The sequence below is a fragment of the Nicotiana sylvestris genome, chromosome 10 (assembly GCF_000393655.2).
Source record: "Nicotiana sylvestris chromosome 10, ASM39365v2, whole genome shotgun sequence".
Taxonomy (NCBI): Eukaryota; Viridiplantae; Streptophyta; class Magnoliopsida; order Solanales; family Solanaceae; genus Nicotiana; species Nicotiana sylvestris.
Window position 1 is genome coordinate 13,805,528 of NC_091066.1, and position 18,064 is coordinate 13,823,591.

At 34.7% G+C, this 18,064-nt stretch overlaps 1 protein-coding gene and 2 pseudogenes across 1 annotated transcript; all 3 read left to right on the top strand.

Annotated features, from left to right (window-relative positions):
- The first annotated feature begins 5,649 nt into the window (after positions 1–5,649).
- LOC104226194 (putative pentatricopeptide repeat-containing protein At1g12700, mitochondrial) lies at positions 5,650–12,652 on the top strand (annotated as a pseudogene).
- LOC138880489 (putative pentatricopeptide repeat-containing protein At1g12700, mitochondrial) lies at positions 8,584–10,728 on the top strand (annotated as a pseudogene).
- An 894-nt stretch (positions 12,653–13,546) lies between the features above and the next one.
- On the top strand, positions 13,547–14,398 carry LOC138879020 (uncharacterized). Its single transcript, XM_070158592.1, has one exon. The coding sequence runs from the start codon at positions 13,547–13,549 to the stop codon at positions 14,396–14,398; it is 852 nt and encodes a 283-aa protein (XP_070014693.1).
- The last annotated feature ends 3,666 nt before the right edge of the window (positions 14,399–18,064 follow it).

An 18,064-nucleotide genomic window follows, 5' to 3' on the forward strand; every position in this document is an offset into this window, starting at 1 on the left:
CAAGATTACATACAAACAAAAACACTTATCTCAGCTGGAATTAAAGATGCTTGACGAAGTATCCTAATGTAGTTCCTTGATAGTCCCATACTACCATACACTTAGCTAACATAGCTTAAACACAAAAAAAACTTAGTTAATGATCAACATTCTATCAAGTTTCCTTTCTCAGCAGTTCAAAACCAGCTATAACCACAAGAGTTTCAGAGGCAAGTAAAATTACTATAGGGCTATACTGACTTCAAAGAGGCAAGCTGACTAATAGCTACCATATTAAGCATACGACATGTCAATTAACTAAAAAAAAATAAAATTGAAACTAAACTAATAGATTTGAATGTGCAGAAAACTCATTTGGAACTCCAGCTTTCATTTCATTTCAATACCAAAACCTTGTGTGAGATATTCTAAAAACATGTACCGGGAAGTAAAGATGAAATAGATGGGTGAGGATTTCAGCAGTAACAGCAGTAAAGTAGAATTCAGTAGCAACAGGTGACCCAATTTCAAACTAAAAAATGACTCAGTTTTGATCGAACAGCAAACCAGATTCAATAATCTTTCGATGAAATTGACTCAAAATCAAGGAGACAGTGAATAAAATGCAGAATCTGCCCAGACTTTTTCAACGCGAAACAGATTCAGGCCCTTTATCACACTTAATGAACCACAGATGCCTTAACAAGTTGAAATTTAAAAATCGGAATCAATGGAACCACAGATCCCAGCTGCCTCTCTGTGTATATGAATTTAGTCTCTCTCCTTTCTCTGAGGCCTGTCCCCCATTATATACCTCATCAACCAGCCCTTTCCAGCTTCTCATTTCTTTAAAAAATGTATTCTTTCAGCTTCTGAAAATGTCTCCCATGTTCTCTTACTTTCCAGCTCTAAAAGGGTATCAAGCTGACCACTGTCAGTTTCCTTTTTTATTTTTAATTCACTCAACTAGCCTAGTGCTTTTTTTATTAATTTAGCAGTGCGCCACTACCATTTGTTGTCAGACTTAATTAGTAACCACTCGCGCTAAAAACTATTGAACTAATCCTAATTGTTCTAACTAAGTGAAAAACGAGATGTAATTTCAGAGTCTTAAACAAACTGATATCCCAATTTGTACAAAACAAATCCACAAAACCAATCTAAAGAAATAAACAATGAACAGAAATAATTTATACCAGAGGACTGATCGAATTTCAATTGAAATTGATCAAAAAAAAGAAAAAGAGAAGATGGACATGACCATTTAATCAAATAAACACAAAAAACACGGAAGAACGTACCGATTGAACTGGAAAAAAAATCTGGTATCTTGACTTTCCGATTCCATCGCCAAATAATGTTAGTCACTTGTTCTTTATCAAAACAAGTGAGTAACACTATTTTGTGACGAACTCGGCTCTAAAATTATCAACAGTCTTGAGTTCAGGTTTGGCCCTTGGGTTTAAGATTTGAGTAGATTGAATTCCGTTCGAAGAAAACTGGTCATGGATTAGGGAATAGGGGAGTGAGGGGGTTCTACAGTGTGAATTTGGGGTTGATTGGGTAGGCTAGGATTTGGGGTCGGATCTTCGATCCAAGATTCGAAGAATCACGGGGTGATTCGAGGAAAAAGGAGTGGGCATTTGGCATGAGGGGAGTGAGGGGGTTCTACGGTGTAATTTTGGAAGGGATTGGACCACCGGAACCGTCGTGAGGCGATTTCCGGTGGCGGAAGGCGGTGGGGCTAAGCGGTGAGACATGGGTGTCTCTAAAGACGAGTGGAAAGGGGTGTTTTGGTATATTAAAATAGTGATTAGATTAGGGCCGTTGGATGATGAGAATTCAACGGCCATGATGGATCCTTTAATGAGAACGAGGTCATTTGGCCGGTTGGGGTGGGACTGGGTCGAGCAAAGGAGACGGGTCGGGTTAGGTTAAAGCTTTGGGACCGTTCGATCAAGTTAATTCAATGGTCCAGATTGAAACGCCCGAAACGACGTCGTTTGGTTAAGGCTGGAGACGGATCGGGTTGGGGCTGGTTTTGGGCTGGATTGGGGTGGGTTTCCGGTGCATTTTATTTGGGCTTTGGGGATTTAAATTAACTTTGGCCCAATTCCGATTTCCTTTTCTTTTATTAATTATTTTCTTCCTAAATTGTCTTCAAAATTAAAACCAAAAATCCTAACTCAAATTATAAAACCAAAATTGACTTAAAATACTAATCCACTTCAAATAATATTTATCACAAGTAATTAAATACTAAAAATAAAACAATCACACAATTTGACATTAAACACTTTAAAAATGTAAAGTACGTTATTTTTTGTGAATTTTTCATTTTTGTAAAAATAACATTTTACTAAATTAACCAAAAATGTAAAATCAAATCATAAGTGCAGATGCTATATTTTTTGGTATTTTTTAATGCATTATTAAAATTAAATATGCAAACAATCAAGAAAATTGCACAGTAATTCCTAGAATAACACATAATTAAAGAAAAGGCCTAATTTTGAGAATTCTTTTGGAGTAATTCATGTGAGGCAAAAATCACGTGCTCACAGTTACTACACAGTGTAAAATTCCTCGCTATAGTAATATCAGTTGCTCTTCTTCACCGTGGTTTTTTCCTTATTCAGAAGGGTTTCCACGTAAAATCTTGGTGTCATTATTGATGCATTTCTATTTTTGCTGATTTAACCATAACTTAGTGTTTTGCGTTTATTAGTAATACCCTGAATATTATTTTTGCGGGTCTACTTTTCCCAACAAGCGGGTCATTTTCCATCGAGTTTTAAACCATGCATTAGGTGACCCTCGGGGATTTCTCGATTATAAAAAAAGTAGGGTTTTCTTCTTTTACGTGTTTCTAATCATCTTTGCCATTTTTTATGACAGATTCACACTCATGCAATTCAACCTTCAATGACATGAGCTGTTCCATTATGGACATGGATGCTAACGTGGTCACCATCGAGGAATCCAGGTCTGATGAGAAGCTTCTTTCTGTGTTCCGCGGGGGAGTGAAGTACGATGCTGGATTATACACATCCATTCGCCAAAGATTTAATCAACAGTAGAAATTGCTGTCAGAATTTGCAAAATGCTTGCAGTCCTTGATACCAATATCCTTTGAGTCAACCTCGACTATGGCCTTAAGATGTGCATGCATACTGAAATTAAGCCTACACTCAGCAACATAATTTAAAATGTAATAATGATAATAAAATATACATAGTGTGAATTAGCTAAAAAAGTGATGTCTTTAATATCTTCATAAGACATAAGTTGCATGAAATTAATATCAGAGGCAGAGAAAATATGTACCAAAAGTACTTCGATATTTGGTGGACACTATTATGCTTAATTAATTGTAACACCTTTTTTTTTTGGTTTTATACTCTCTGTAGTGTCTTTTTTGTGTCTAAAAAGCTTTTACTAATATTTGTTCAATTATTAATAGTTTTGTAGATTCATAACGAATTGATTGATTACATTTTAGAAATGAAACAGGGGATCCTTTGTTAGTTGTTCTATTCACAATCATAGCTGGGATGAATTGCTAACATCCCAACAAAAGTTCAGCTAAAGGAAGACTAGTTTCAAATCTTCAGCTTCATTTGCAGACTTCATCAGGTTGGCTATATAGAGATGGATACCAAGAACCAACAGGATGACAAGAGTCATTTTCATCACTTAGCTTCTTTAGGTGAGTCCTGGGCCGTTCTGAGGTATTGATAAGACGTTAGGTTCAAGCATTGACGCATTTCCATGATGGCGTGGGCATATTATCCCAAGATATTTGAGTAGAAAGACGTGACGTTCCAAGTCCTGACGCCCACAAGGTAAGATATGGAATTCGAGTCATGGTGCACCATGACGACTAGACATAGGAGTGAGACCTTGTGCATTTGTGATGCTAAGATGTGGGGTTCAAGTCCCAATACACGTCATTATTAGACACGATTGTCATATGTTTATTTATTATACATGCGCACATTTGAGTTGCGTTGATTAAAGTGAATGTCGGTTTACTTGGTAGGCGAAATCTTGCTAAGTGCCGATCACGACCTCCCGGGTCATCACATATTCTCGTTTGAATAAATAATAAGACACCCAATATTATCTCACACCGTGGAGGTCTGAGGAGGGTAGTGTGTATCCAGACCTTACCCCTATCTTGTGAGGATAGAGAGATTGTTTCCAACAGACCATCAACTCAGGAAAGCATAAACATCACATTAATGAAAATATAGATAAGAAGAGACAACAACAAAAAGCCATATAAAAGCAGAATAAAAACAACAAGGTAGTAAGTCATATAAAAGCATAAAAACAAAAAATATTTATTTAGAACTTTAACTGAAAAAATGAAGAGCAGGAAAAAATGTATTACAATATAGATATATTCACATCGTTATTTTGTACTTTAGACTCCTACTCATAAATTGTGCTTTCTCTGTTTCAATTTAAATAACGCACTTTCCTTATTAGTTTGTTCTAAAAAAAAAGACATATTTCTCTATTTGGAAATAAGTTAACTTTAAACTTTTTATTTTACCAACTTTATCCTTAATAAGAAGTTTTTATAGCCATACAAATGCCATGACCCTGTAAAGATTTTGCCCCTTAAACTTTTAAGACAACATATTTCAAGAGTCTCTTTTTTCCCTTAAATTTTGTGCAAAATCAAACTATCTCATTTAAATTGGAATGAAGGGAGTATTTACTAGGCATTTATTAATAGTAAAACCTATCTACTCATAAAATTTTGACAGAATACATAAACAGACACCTAAAGTTGGCCTCAACTATTGGCTAAACACTCTTACCAAGAACAATTTAGATACTTTATACTGGTTTAAGTGTATCTTGTGGACACCCGAAATCAGAATATGAATTACAAACGCAAATGACGTGGCAAATGGACAAATCAATAAATTACATGTGTATCTTTTAGAAAAATAAAAATAATAACCTTTTTTTAAGTTGAGAAAACCTTCCCCCCCATCTTATCTTCATCACAACTCATCCCACCGTGTCTTCACCCCTTTTATTATTTATCTTCTTCATCCAAAAATTTCACCAAAGTTACCACCTCCACTCTCATTCCTACTTCCAAACTTAGAATTTGAACTATTTTGTGGCTATGGTGATAAAAAGAATCAGAGAATGGGTATAAAATTATTTTCTTACCCATTCTCCAAATAAATAGAAGTGTTGGAATTTATTGTTACATATAACCAGAATTCATGGCAGAAGTAAAGACATGGAAATTACTTCTTCTTTTTTTTAAATCCTTTTTCATTGTTTAACACTCAAAAGTAATTTTTTTAAGAGAATGCCAAAAATAATTTGTTTATCTAATACTAAAAAATTTAGTATTTCTCTAATGAATTGAGCAAACAAAAGTACTTCTCTAAAAGCTAGTTTTACAAAAAAAAAAAAAAAAAATTCTTAAAATAAGCAATTTTTTGTAGCCTAGCTAAATTAGCTAACTTCAAAATAAGCAATTTCTAGGGTTGAATGATTTAAAGGATAAATTTTTTACAAATTTGGGTTTTCTTAAATAAAACGTTTTGGTGAATTAAGCTTATTAAAATTTTGGATCTTTTATAAATTAAGGGGTTTTGAGACTTTTGCTTGGTTCTACATTTTAATATTCTAATATTTGTGTCTTTTTTTTTTCAACTGTTATTTTAGTGTTGTGGATTTTCAACTGGGTTTACTAGTTGTAATTAGCAATGGTGTTTAGTGTTATTATGTATTAACTCAAATATGTACTATTTGTGTTTGCAACAAAAGAAAAGTATTTATAGTGCAAACACTGGGGCACATAAAGAGAGAGCAGCACTCTCACTATTCAAATCCAAATTGTCGAAAGAAGTTGAAGAGATTCCTTAGCCATTGAAGATGGCGAGAATTTCTCTGCTGCGTTACTCTTGTAATGGTTTCTCATGCTTTGCTGTTTCACGTTCTGGTTCGGCAATTACAATCAGAGATTATTTTTCTTCTCAGAGCAACACATCTATTTCTTCGGCAGAGGATAAATTTGAGAACGTCAAGTGCTTAGATGATGCTTTGAGTCTTTTCCGTCGAATGGTCAGAGCTCAGTCTCTTCCCTCTGTTTTTAGCTTCTCGAAATTATTGAAGACTATGGTAAATATGAAGCATTACTCTGCTGTTCTTTCCCTTTTTCAAGAAATGCTGAAATTACGCATCCCAATTAGTGATTCCATCTTGAATATAGCGATTAACAGTTATTGCCTAATGCATTGTTCTGATGGCGGAATTTCAGTGTTGGCCATTTACTTGAAGAGTGGCATTCCATTTGATGTTATTACCTTTAGCACCTTACCAAGGGGACTCTTTGCGGAAAATAAGATAAAAGATGCCGTTAACTTGTTCAAAAAGTTGGTGAGAGAGAATATTTGTGAGCCTAATGAAGTCATGTATTTGACAGTCATGAATGGGCTCAGCAAAATGGGCCATACTCAAAAAACTTTTGATTTGCTTAGGGTAATGGAACAAGGAAGCATTAAGCCGGACACACCTATCTACAACATTGTTATACATGCCCTATGCAAAGATAGAATGATAGATGCTGCTATTAGCCTTTTGAACGAGATGAAACAAAAAGGCATTCCTCCCGACATTGTCACATAATTCATTGATTGACGGTTTGTGTAAGTTTGGTCTGTGGGAAAAGGTTAGGACTTTGTTATGTGAAATGGTAAATCTTAATATTATCCAAATGTGCAAACCTTGACCATAGTGACTGATGGATTATGCAAAAAAGGGAAAGTTGAAGATGCTGAGGAGGTAATGAGACACATGATTGGAAAAGGTGTAGAGCCAGATGTGGTCAGCTACAATGTGATAATCGATGGATATTGCTTATGTGGCCAAATGGATAGAGCAAGGAGACTTTTCGATTCGATGATAGATAAGAGCATTAAACCTGATATTGTTTGCTATAGCACTTTAATAAATGGATACTGTAAGAAAAATAAATTGGATGAGGCCATGGATTTGTTTCATGAAATTTCTCGAAATGGATTGAGACCTGACATTTTCACCTACAGTATTATTTTGCAAGGTCTATTTGATGTTGGAAAAATTGACTTTGCGCAAAAATTCTTTGTTGAGATGCAATCTACAGGGCTCAAACCTAATTTATGCACTTAGCTCATTTTGCTCCGTGGTTATTTTCAAAATGGACTTGTCGAGAAAGCTATGTCACTATTTCATAAGTTGGAAATACATAGAGAAGATACTGATATTGAATTTTACAATATTGTAATTAACGGATTGTGCAAAAATGGTCAGCTCGACAAAGCTCATGCTATTTTTGAGAAGCTTTCTTTACTTGGATTGTTTCCCGATGTGATAACATACAATACAATTATAAATGGATTTTGTCTAGAAGGACTATTAGATGAAGCTAAAAATATGCTAAGAAAAATGGAGGAGAATGGTTGTTCGCCAAACAATGGCACCTACAATGTTATTCTGCGAGGATTTCTCAAGTGTAGCGAAATTAGTGAAATGACAACTTTTTTGAAAGAAATGACTGAAAGGGACTTCTCATTTGATGCAAGTACTGTAGAGTTACTAATAGATGTTATAGCGAAGGATCCTTCTTTGCTTAACATGATACCACAGTTTCACTCGGGAAGTAAGAAGTGAATATTTATTTCACTTGGCTTATTCAGCTATACTTATCACTGTGATACAATTTTCTTTTACCTCTGCGAAAGAAATCAGATCAATGGAATTGTGGAAGCTGAAAGAATGGCAATTAGAACACTGCAAGCTTTCCAAGCAAGCTTATTGAGGAGGTACATCAGTTCTAATATTTGATTGTTATGCCACTCTATTTTAACTTGGAAATCATGTTTTATTGCACTCTTAATATGAGAAATGATGCGAGTTTCCTTATGCATACACATTATAAGCCCAGGAATTATATTTTCAGATGAGAAGCTTCTTCCTGTGTTCCATGAGGGAGTGAAGCATGGTGCTGGGAATAATTCTTCTCCAGGAAATAATACTCTTCACAGATTTTAGAGCTAAGAAAATTTCGACAAGAGTACAAGGGTAACAAGTTCGCTATATATCTACTAGTGCAGTTATTTCTTTTAATGTTGTTATGGTTTATGCCAGCATATTAATTTTTATCTCTCTGACTATTGAAGGATCTCGGAGGAATGATATGTCAAATATATCACAGAGGAAATCAGCAAAGTAGTCAAACTCCAGGAAGAGCTTGACACCTACGTTGACTGATGTTTTGTTGCTTTATAGATTTTAGACTTGCTATCAAATTGCTCTGGCTATTAAGAATGAGGTTGAAGATCTTGAAAAGGCTAGCTTTAACGTTGACTACTGAAGCTGCTTTAAGAGAGGGTTTGCTCTTAGGAAGACTGAGGAGGCTTTCTACTTGAATTGGGCTTTACATTCATTCAGGATAACCAACTGTCGTGTTCAAGACACTACCCAGGTTGATATTTACTCTAGTCAAACGATAATTATCTGTCAAAGTCTTCAAAAAAAAAAAATCTCTATCAACGTCTATTGTGCTTAGCTGCTTATTCAGAAGTTTCTTCCTACATCAGAATTTCTATCTTAGGTAGCCTATGCATTTCTCCACTAAACTAGCTTCTAAAATTCATGCTCCCTTCACTCAAAGAACATGACGAAAAAAGGATAAGAATATAAATTAGACGAGTTTAAGGAATGTGTGTTTCCCCACATTTCTGAAAGATTAACATGATGTCCAACGGTATTGCAAGGAGGGGACTGAAAGATTCATGAGCTACTTTACATGTATAAAATTGGTTCCTTCTTTCCAATTGTTGTCCAGTAAAGCTAAGTGCTGCATAGATCTGGGAGGTGTTTTGTTTTTAATGGGGAACACGTGATGTTAGTCACACTTACTGCTGAAGAACTTTGGTAGTTAAGTGAAGATAGGTAGAGGGTTGGGTCATTATCCACCAGGTTTCGAACCGTGGGCCACCTCGCCCTTGCAGATTTCTCGGTTATGAAAAAGTAGTATTTCAGTTCTTTGACATGGTTCTAATTAGCATTTCAACTGGGTTTACTAGTTGTAATTAGCAATGGTGTTTTGGTGTTATTATGTATTAACTCAAATATGTACTATTTGTGTTTGCAACAAAAGAAAAGTATTTATAGTGCAAACACTAGGGCACATAAAGAGAGCAGCACTCTCACTATTCAAATCCAAATTTTTCGACAAATACATAAATTAGGCATCCCAATTAATGATTACATCTTGAATATAGCGATTAACAATTATTGCCTAATGTATCATTCTGAATGCGGATTTTCAGTGTTAGCCATTTACTTGAAGACTAGCATTCCATTTGACTTTATCACCTTTAACACATTATTAAGGGGATTCTTTGCTGAAAATAAGATCAAAGATGCAGTTAACTTGTCCAAAAAGTTGGTGAGAAAAAAATATTTGTGAGCCTGATGAAGTCACGTATCTGACAGTCCTGAATGGGCTTAGCAAAAGGGGCCATACTAAAAAAACTTTCGATTTGCTAAGGGTAATGGAACAAGGAAGCATCAAGCCCGACACAAGAAACTACAACGTCGTTAGTGATGCTCTTTGCAAGGATAGAATGATAGATGCTGCAATTAGCTTTTTTTTGAAGAGATGAAACAAAGAGGGATTCCTCCAAACGTAGTCACATATAGTTCATTGATTGATGGTTTCTGTAAGTTTGGTCAGTGGGAAAATATTAGGACTTTGTTCTCTGAAATGGTAAATCTTAATATTTATCCAAATGTGCACACCTTGACTATAGTGACAGATGGACTTTGCAAGGAAGGAAAAGTTGAAGATGCTAAGGAGGTAATGAGACACATGAATGAAAAAGGTGTGGAGCCTAATGTGGTCACCTACAATGTGATAATTGATGGATAATGCTTGCGCGGTCAAATGGATAGAGCAAGGAGCCTTTTTGGTTCCATGATTGATAAGAGCATTAAGCCTGGCATTATTAGCTATAGCATACTAATAAATGGATACTGTAAGAAAAAGAAATTGGACGAGGCCATGCATTTATTTCATGAAATTTCTCGAAATAGATTGAAACCTAGCATTGTTACATACAGTGCTATCTTGAAAGGTCTATTTGAAGTTGGAATAACCGACTTTGTCGAAAAATTCTTTGCTGAAATGCTATCTACGGGGCTCAAATCTAATTTAACACTAATTGCATTTTGCTCGGTGGTTATTTTCAGAATGAGCTTGTTGCAAAAGCTATGTCGCTATTTCATAAGTTGGAAATAGAGAGAGAAGATACTGATATTGAATTTTACAATGTTGTAATAGATGGATTGTGCAAAACTGGCCAGCTCGACAGAGCCCATGCTATTTTTGAGAAGCTTTCTTTAATTGGATTGTTTCCCGATGTGATAACATACAATATAATAATAAATGGATTTTGTCTAGAAGAGTTGTTAGACGAAGCTAAAGATATGCTAAGAAAAATGGAGGAGAATGGTTGTTCGCCGGACAATGCCACTTACGATATTATTGCGCAAGAATTTCTCAAGTTTAGCAAATTTAATGAAATGACAACCTTTTTGAAGGAAATGAATGAAAAGGGCTTCTCATTTGATGCAAGTACAGTAAAGTTACTAATAGATGTTATAACGAAGCATCTTTCTTTGCTTGACATGATACCACAATTTCACTTGGGAAAGAAGAAGTGATTTATTTCACTTGATTTATTCAGGTATACTTTTCACTTAGACGCAATTTCCTTTTACCTCTGGAAAGAAATCAAATCAATGGAATTGCGGAAGTCGAAATAATGACAGTTAGGACATTGCTTAAGCTTTCCAAGCAAGCCTATTGAGCAGGTAGATGAGTTCTAATAATTTGATTGTTATGCCCTTCTACTTTATCTTGGAAATCATGTTTTACTGCACTCTTAATATGAGAAATGATCTGAGTTTCCTTATGTATATACATTATTAGTCTAGGAATAGCATTTTCAGTGCTATTTAGTAGACTTCAGTTATTATAATTTTTCATCATTTTGAGAATCAATAACAGCTTCCTTTCAGATGAGAAGCTTCTTTCTGTGCTGGTATAAAGATAATGCTCTTCTCTAGCGTTAGAGCTAAGAAAAGTTCGACTAGAATGCAAGGCTTACAAGTTAGCTATCTACTAGGGCAGTTATTCCTTTTAATGTTGTTATTCTTTGTGTCTGCATATTAATTGTTTTTTCTCTGACTATTGAAGGATCTCGGGGGAAGGAAATGTCAAGTATATTACAGAGGAAATCAGCAAAGTAGTCAAACTCCAGGAAGAGCTAGACTTTGTTATGCTTATGCCTAAGAAGCAGGCACTGAGGTTTGAATTTTTAAGCTTAAACGCTTTTCTTCCCCTCATTCAGCATCTCATACATCTAAGTCGACTGGTATTTTGTTGCTGTTTAGATTTGAGACTTGCTATCAAATTGCTTTGGCTATTAAGGATGAGGTTAAAGATCTTGAGAAGGCTGGCATTAATGTCATTCAAGTTGATGGAGCTGCTTTAAGGGAGGCGTTGCCTCTTAGAAAGCCCGAGGAAGCTTTCTGCTTGAACTGGGCTGTGGATTCATTCAGGATAACCAACTTTAGTGTTCAAGACAGTACCCAGGTCGATATTCAGTCTCGTCCTTAATCTGCAAGTCAAATGATTATTATTATATCTGTCAAAGTCTTAGTCTTCAAATTTTTTTATCTCTTTCAAAGTCTGTTGTGCTTAGCTAATTCTTCAGAAGTTTCTTCCTACATCAGAATTTCTATCTTCGGTAGTCTATGTATTTTTCTACTAAACTAGCTTCTGAATTCATGTACCTTTCGCTCAAAGAGCAGTAATATGAATTAGATGAGTTTAAGGAACATAGTGTTTTCCCCGCATTTCTGAAGGATTAACATGATGTCAAGCAGTATTGCAAGGAGACTAAAAGATTTATAAGCAAATTCATATGTGTGAAATTGGTTCTTTCTTTCCAATAGTTGTCCAGTAAAGCTAAGAGCTGGATAGAACCAAGAGGTGTTTTATGTTATTGGGGAAGTTTTTCTTTTAAGGTATTTTCTTCTTTGTCCCAGGGTTTTGGTTTGGTTGTAGAGCACAACGCGTGATGTTAGTCGTACATCATGAGTTCGAATCTTGCTGCTGACAAAAGTTTGGTATTTAAGTGAAGATGGGTAGAGGGGCAGGTCATTATCCACCGAGTTTCAACTGTGCGCTAGTTGGCCCTCGGGGATTTTCTCGATTATAAAAAACTACTTTTTTCTTCTGTTACGTGGTTCTAATCATCACTGCCATTTTTTGTGACAGATTCACACCCACATTTTCTATTCAAACTTCAATGACATCGTCCATTCCATTAATAATATGGATGCTGATGTGATCACCATCGGGAACTCCAGGTCAAATGAGAAGTTGCTTATTATGTATGAAAGTAGAGGCATGTTACTTACGTTAGTCATCCTCTTAAACGTTGAGGCTAAACTGAATCAAGGATGACTATAGCTACCATCTACTTAGAGCATTTTTATATTTTATTTTCTGAAACATTAAAGTGTTGTTTTGGAAGTTAAGTGGATGTTAATATGATCTTCTAGGTAGTTCTTTGTTCATTCCCCTCAGTTATATATCCTTTTATTCTGTTTAGTTGTGATTGCTGTGAAAAAATGACTTCCACTCTCTCTCTCTCTCTCGTGGAGAAACACTTAGTTGTTCCATATCCAATCTTACATGCTACGATTGAAACCTTAGCTGTACCTTGAAACCTGATAAATTTCCGTCTTTTCAGTGTGTTATCATATATGAACTCAGCATTCGGCTGTTATGTCGATACATGATTTCTCAGATATCTCAGGTGATATAAGACATGAAAATAAGTTACTGTGATATGTGACGTTTTCATCCGATTATGAACATGTTGTTTGGAGAATGTTAACATTATACTGAATAGTGCAAAAAATCTCATCTAGCAGTTTAGCAAAATTTTCATTTCAAAGAGTCCCTGTAATTTCTTTTTGTGTTGTATTTTAGTTGCAGGTGCACTAGACAGACTCATACTTTATACTATATTTTTATTTTTATAAATAAATGCTAAAAAGTATGTGTACATATTAATAGGTGCACCCACTGCTTTTAAATTCTGATCAATCATTTATGATTTACTACCCTTCTAGAAAAAAGACAAATGTATTGCATACATCATGTTGGTGGGAGGAGGTAGGAAACAGATATATTGAATCCATTTTCTGTCTTTTCTTTCCTTTCCTTTTTGCACAATTTCAGGCCAATTCACAAGGGACATTAAGCATTTGACCACTAGTAACTTATGCAAAGTATTTGTGACTTCGTGAACCAATCTTTTAAAAGAAATCATGCCTCCATTTATTTTGGAGGAGTCACTCAGAGCATTCAAGATCAAATCCTTCTTAAGTTAGGATTTCCAAAAGGCGAGCTCCCCTTCAAATATCTGGGAATCCCCCTGTCCACTAAAAAGATCTCATTACTACAATGGCAACCATTGATCAACAAAATGGTATCCAGAATCTCATCTTGGACCGCAAAGAAACTATCATATGCAGAAGGATTACAATTGAGGCCTATTGTAGAAGCTACTTATGGTCTGGTACAAACACAATCACAAGAAAAGCACTAATTGCTTGGGATAAGGTTTGCACTCCAAAATCAATTGGTGGCCTAGGCTTGCTAAATATACGACTATGGAATAAAGCTGCAATAACTAAGGCAAGTTGGGATATTGAGCATAAGGCAAATAGGTTGTGGATCAGGTGGTTACATGCCTACTATATCATAAACCAACAATTTAGTCAAATGCCTATTCCTCAACGGGCAAGATGGATAGTGAGGAAAATATTTGAAGCAAGAGAAACAATGGCATTAATTCAAGATACCAAAACAGGCAGTTTAATCAAGCAGATTTATCGTAAGCTTATTGGTGATAATGAGAGAATAACTTGGAAGACTTTGCGATTTGGAAATGATGCTAGACCAAAAGCTCAATTCACAGTTTGGCCGCAGATGCATGGGAAGCTACTGACTGTTGATAGATATGTCTCATGGGGGATAAATGTTGATCCTATATGCAATCTATGTAACAGTCACGATGAAACAAGAAACCACTTATTCATGGAGTGTCCTTTCTCTAACAAAGTCTGGGAAGGAGTGTTGAAATGGATGCAGGTTCCTCTCTTTAGGACATCACGATGGGAGCTGCCGGAGAAATGGATCATTAAAGCATCAAAGGATAAAACACAAAAGAGCTTCAAATCTTTAAGTTGGCTTACACTGAATGGGTGCATACTATGTGGATTGAGAGAAATCAGAGAAGGTTTGAAAAAATAGCAAAGAGTCACAGTCAATTGGTGAGGGAGATAGCATATGTTTGTAATATCCGGGCGTGTACTAGAATTAAAAATCTGGTTCAGCAGCTTAATATTTAGTTTAGCTCTAGTAGTTATGCAGTTCTCTGTGTTCTAATAGTAGTAGTACTAGACTAGATAGCAGACCGTGATGTAGTCTAGCTATGGATCCTCAGTGTAATCATTCTGGTAATTAGTAAAATCGTTAGTTACCAAAAAAAAAAAAAATCATGCCTCCATTAAGTGGCGGAACCACCTTAGGCTAAAGGGTGTCAGTTTGACACCCCTTTACCGGAAAATTATACTGTATAGTTAGGCTAAAATTTTATTTTTATGAATATATACTGTATGTTGAATCTCCTTAGTTTTTTTTATGTGTTTACTTTTTTATATTAACACCCCTTAATGAAATTTCTGGCTCGGTTACTGCCTCCATTGTCTAATTGTATTTCTCCTATTCTACAATTCCCACATGACAATAGAAGGAACAACACAAACTACTAATTTCCGCCAACAACAACCATTTTGTTACATTGATGTAAAGTCCAAACAGCTCCTGAAAAATATCTTAACAAATTATTAGCAATGGAACATGATGCATTGTCTCCTATTTTAGATGCCTACAACACCAGCACCTCGATACAATTTAAAATTTCATGCACTTGTAAACGTCCCTAACTTTCTTGAGATGCTTCTCTGTTTTCTTTCAAAATACATATTATTCCTTAACTACATTCCATTTCTTTGTTTATAAACCGTTTCTTTATTCTACAGGGTTCTCTTATACAGTAAAAAATTAAACTTGAGAAGAACTCCTAAATAGAAATCATCAAGTGTAGGAGCAAAGTTTGAGGTTAAAACTTCTAAGAATTGCTATGTATTATTTGCTAAAATTTATTGAGAAAAAACAACACGAGTCAATAAATGCTTATTTTTTATGAATATATATATCTTATCAATGAATCATTAATGCAAAAATTGTAACACTCCGACCCTTTATCATGTCTATTTGCACTATAATTGTCCACTGATCATGTGTATAAGTTAACAAAACTATCTATGACTTTTGCGGATTATTGGAGTTGAGTTTCACGTTTTAGGATCATCAGACAGAAAATTCGGTTGCGGCACCAGAAACAATATTGTTGGTGTTGCATACTTGGAGTAATCACAACAAAATTAAGAAAATGCAAATGACAGTGTACCGTGATCGCAGCAAAACGTGAAAGGCAAACGATTAGTTATTCGTCAAAGTTTCATTTATTCAATGATCAGAATTAAACGGGGATATATAGTTCGGAGACGTAGAACAAAAATTCGTTTATTTACATCAAGCTTTCGAGGGCTCATTCAAAGCTTACTGGAACTATTACTCAATAGAAAATAAGAGCTTTAGTTTCGGCTCATCAGAATAGGAATAGGAAAAAGAGAGATTTTCGTCGTTTGTGGATCACTCAGATAAACGAAGTAATTCGCGAAAGGGAAATATCCTATAGTTAAAGTAGATTAATACGCCATATGTACAAGAGACATTTACTTCTTAACCGCAAAATACTTGCACAAACAGCTACATCAAATAGGAATTGTCTTTATATGATTTCGAACGAAATCATAAAGGAAGTAGATCGGAAAGAATCCACCAGAATAATTTAAATGGAGTTCCCGGGAGAATGAACTCTAGGAAGGTAGAAAAGAAATTAGTATGAGAAAATATGTTAAAGTAGTCAAATTGAATGAACACATTTAATTCAATAAAAAAAAAAAATCTTTTTTTCTGATTCATTTTTTTCCCTTACGACACGATACTTAAATCTAGATAACTCAAATCTAAATTCTTGTAATTGTGATTCAAGCGAGGAAAAAGTAGTCTATTTATTTCGGGCTTTAAAACCAGTAGTTCTAGTGGTCGACTCGGTTCTTTCAAATTGTTTCTCATTATTGAGAAAGGGTAACAAAGATAAAATACGAGCTTGTTTTATAGCAAGAGTAATTAATTATTGTTGTTTCAAGGCCAATCTATTCACTCGTCTTATTTATAATTTTCCGTGTTCACTAATAAATCGACTAACTAGACTTATGTTGCTATAATCAATTCGATCCCCGATTAAATCGGGGGCAAATGCCTACGAAAAGATCACTTGAATCTAAGAAAAGGTCGCTTGGATTTATCCATGGTTTGCTTGTTTAATTGATTCCTTATCCCTAAAATCCTATTTTTTAATTCTAATTCAGTTTAAATACACCCAAAATATAATTTTTATAAAAATATGATTTGTTTATTTTCTATTTATATATATATATATATAATGCCAATTTTCCCCTTCCTTGAAAGGGTAAGACACAGGTACTTGGTTCACTCTATTTCTTCATCTCCCCATAAATCGTATGTTTATAATAATAGGGACATAATTTTTTCAATTCTAATTGATTCGGCATATTGTGCCGGTTCTTTTGAGTAATATATCTAAAAATACCTCTTGATACCTTATCTGTTTCGGACACAACTAGTACTTCCCCTTGGCCATTAACCTCATTTGGATTTTTGATTTACTCAACTCCTCTATTTTCATTCAAAACGAAGAAAGGGTAATATAGAAGTTACTGTGAAAGTTGACATTTTCATCCAATTATGGACAATTCATTTGGAAACAAATGTTAACATTAGGCTGAGCATAGTGAAAAAATGTCTCATCTAGCAGTTTAGCAAATCTTTTGTTTTAAAGTCCCTGTAATTTCTCATTATGTTGTAATTTAGTTGCATGGGCAGACTCATACTATATAAACTTTTGTAGAAAAATTCAAAGAAATTCTAAAAAGAATGTGTACATAAAGCCTCTTATTCTATTATTCCATTGGGTAAAACAGACAAAAGTCTCATTGTTCGTGGTGTTGCAATGAATTTCATTGGATGATAATAGCATATAAAGATTTCTTTCTACTTTCTTCTCTATCTAAGTGCCAAGTTTTAGCTCATAGGTGAATCATTTATAAATTACTTTTCATTTTAAAAAAACAAACAAATGTATTGCATGCATCCTGTTTGCAAGAGGAAGAAAACATTTAATCAACGACAACTACAATAACTACACCGCAGTTCCAAACAAGTTGGAGTCGGTTTCATGGGTCCTCATTCCATGTCGCTTCCAATATATATAAATAATAAAATCTTGATAATGACAGGAATGACCAATAGAAGAGCGCCCGGAAGATTAAGGAGAAGTGTGGCAAACTGTTCTAGTTGAACCAGCTTTGAGTTTGTCTTAGCCTTTGCATCCATTTTCTGTGTTTCTTTTCTTTCTTTTTATGCTAATATGTAATGCTTCCTTTTAGCCTTTGCTCTTTGTTCTTGTTGATGGAAACGATGGAGGAGAACAAATAATTTTGTATTTCTTTTTATTTCTTGACTACTTGTTTCAACGATAAATATCTTCCTTTTTTAGGCCGTATTGTAAAAAAAAATTAACTCTATTATTTTTAGCCAAATAAAAAGAAGTATTAGCCAAAATAATGCAATTTCAACAGTGTATTTACTTCTATTCATTTTTGGATGCTATTGTTAGTAATCTGTATTTGTAAACTAATTCTAGAAAAAACAGAATAACATACAAACAGAAAATGTAAAGAAACAAAAATCAATTCGAGCCCACTG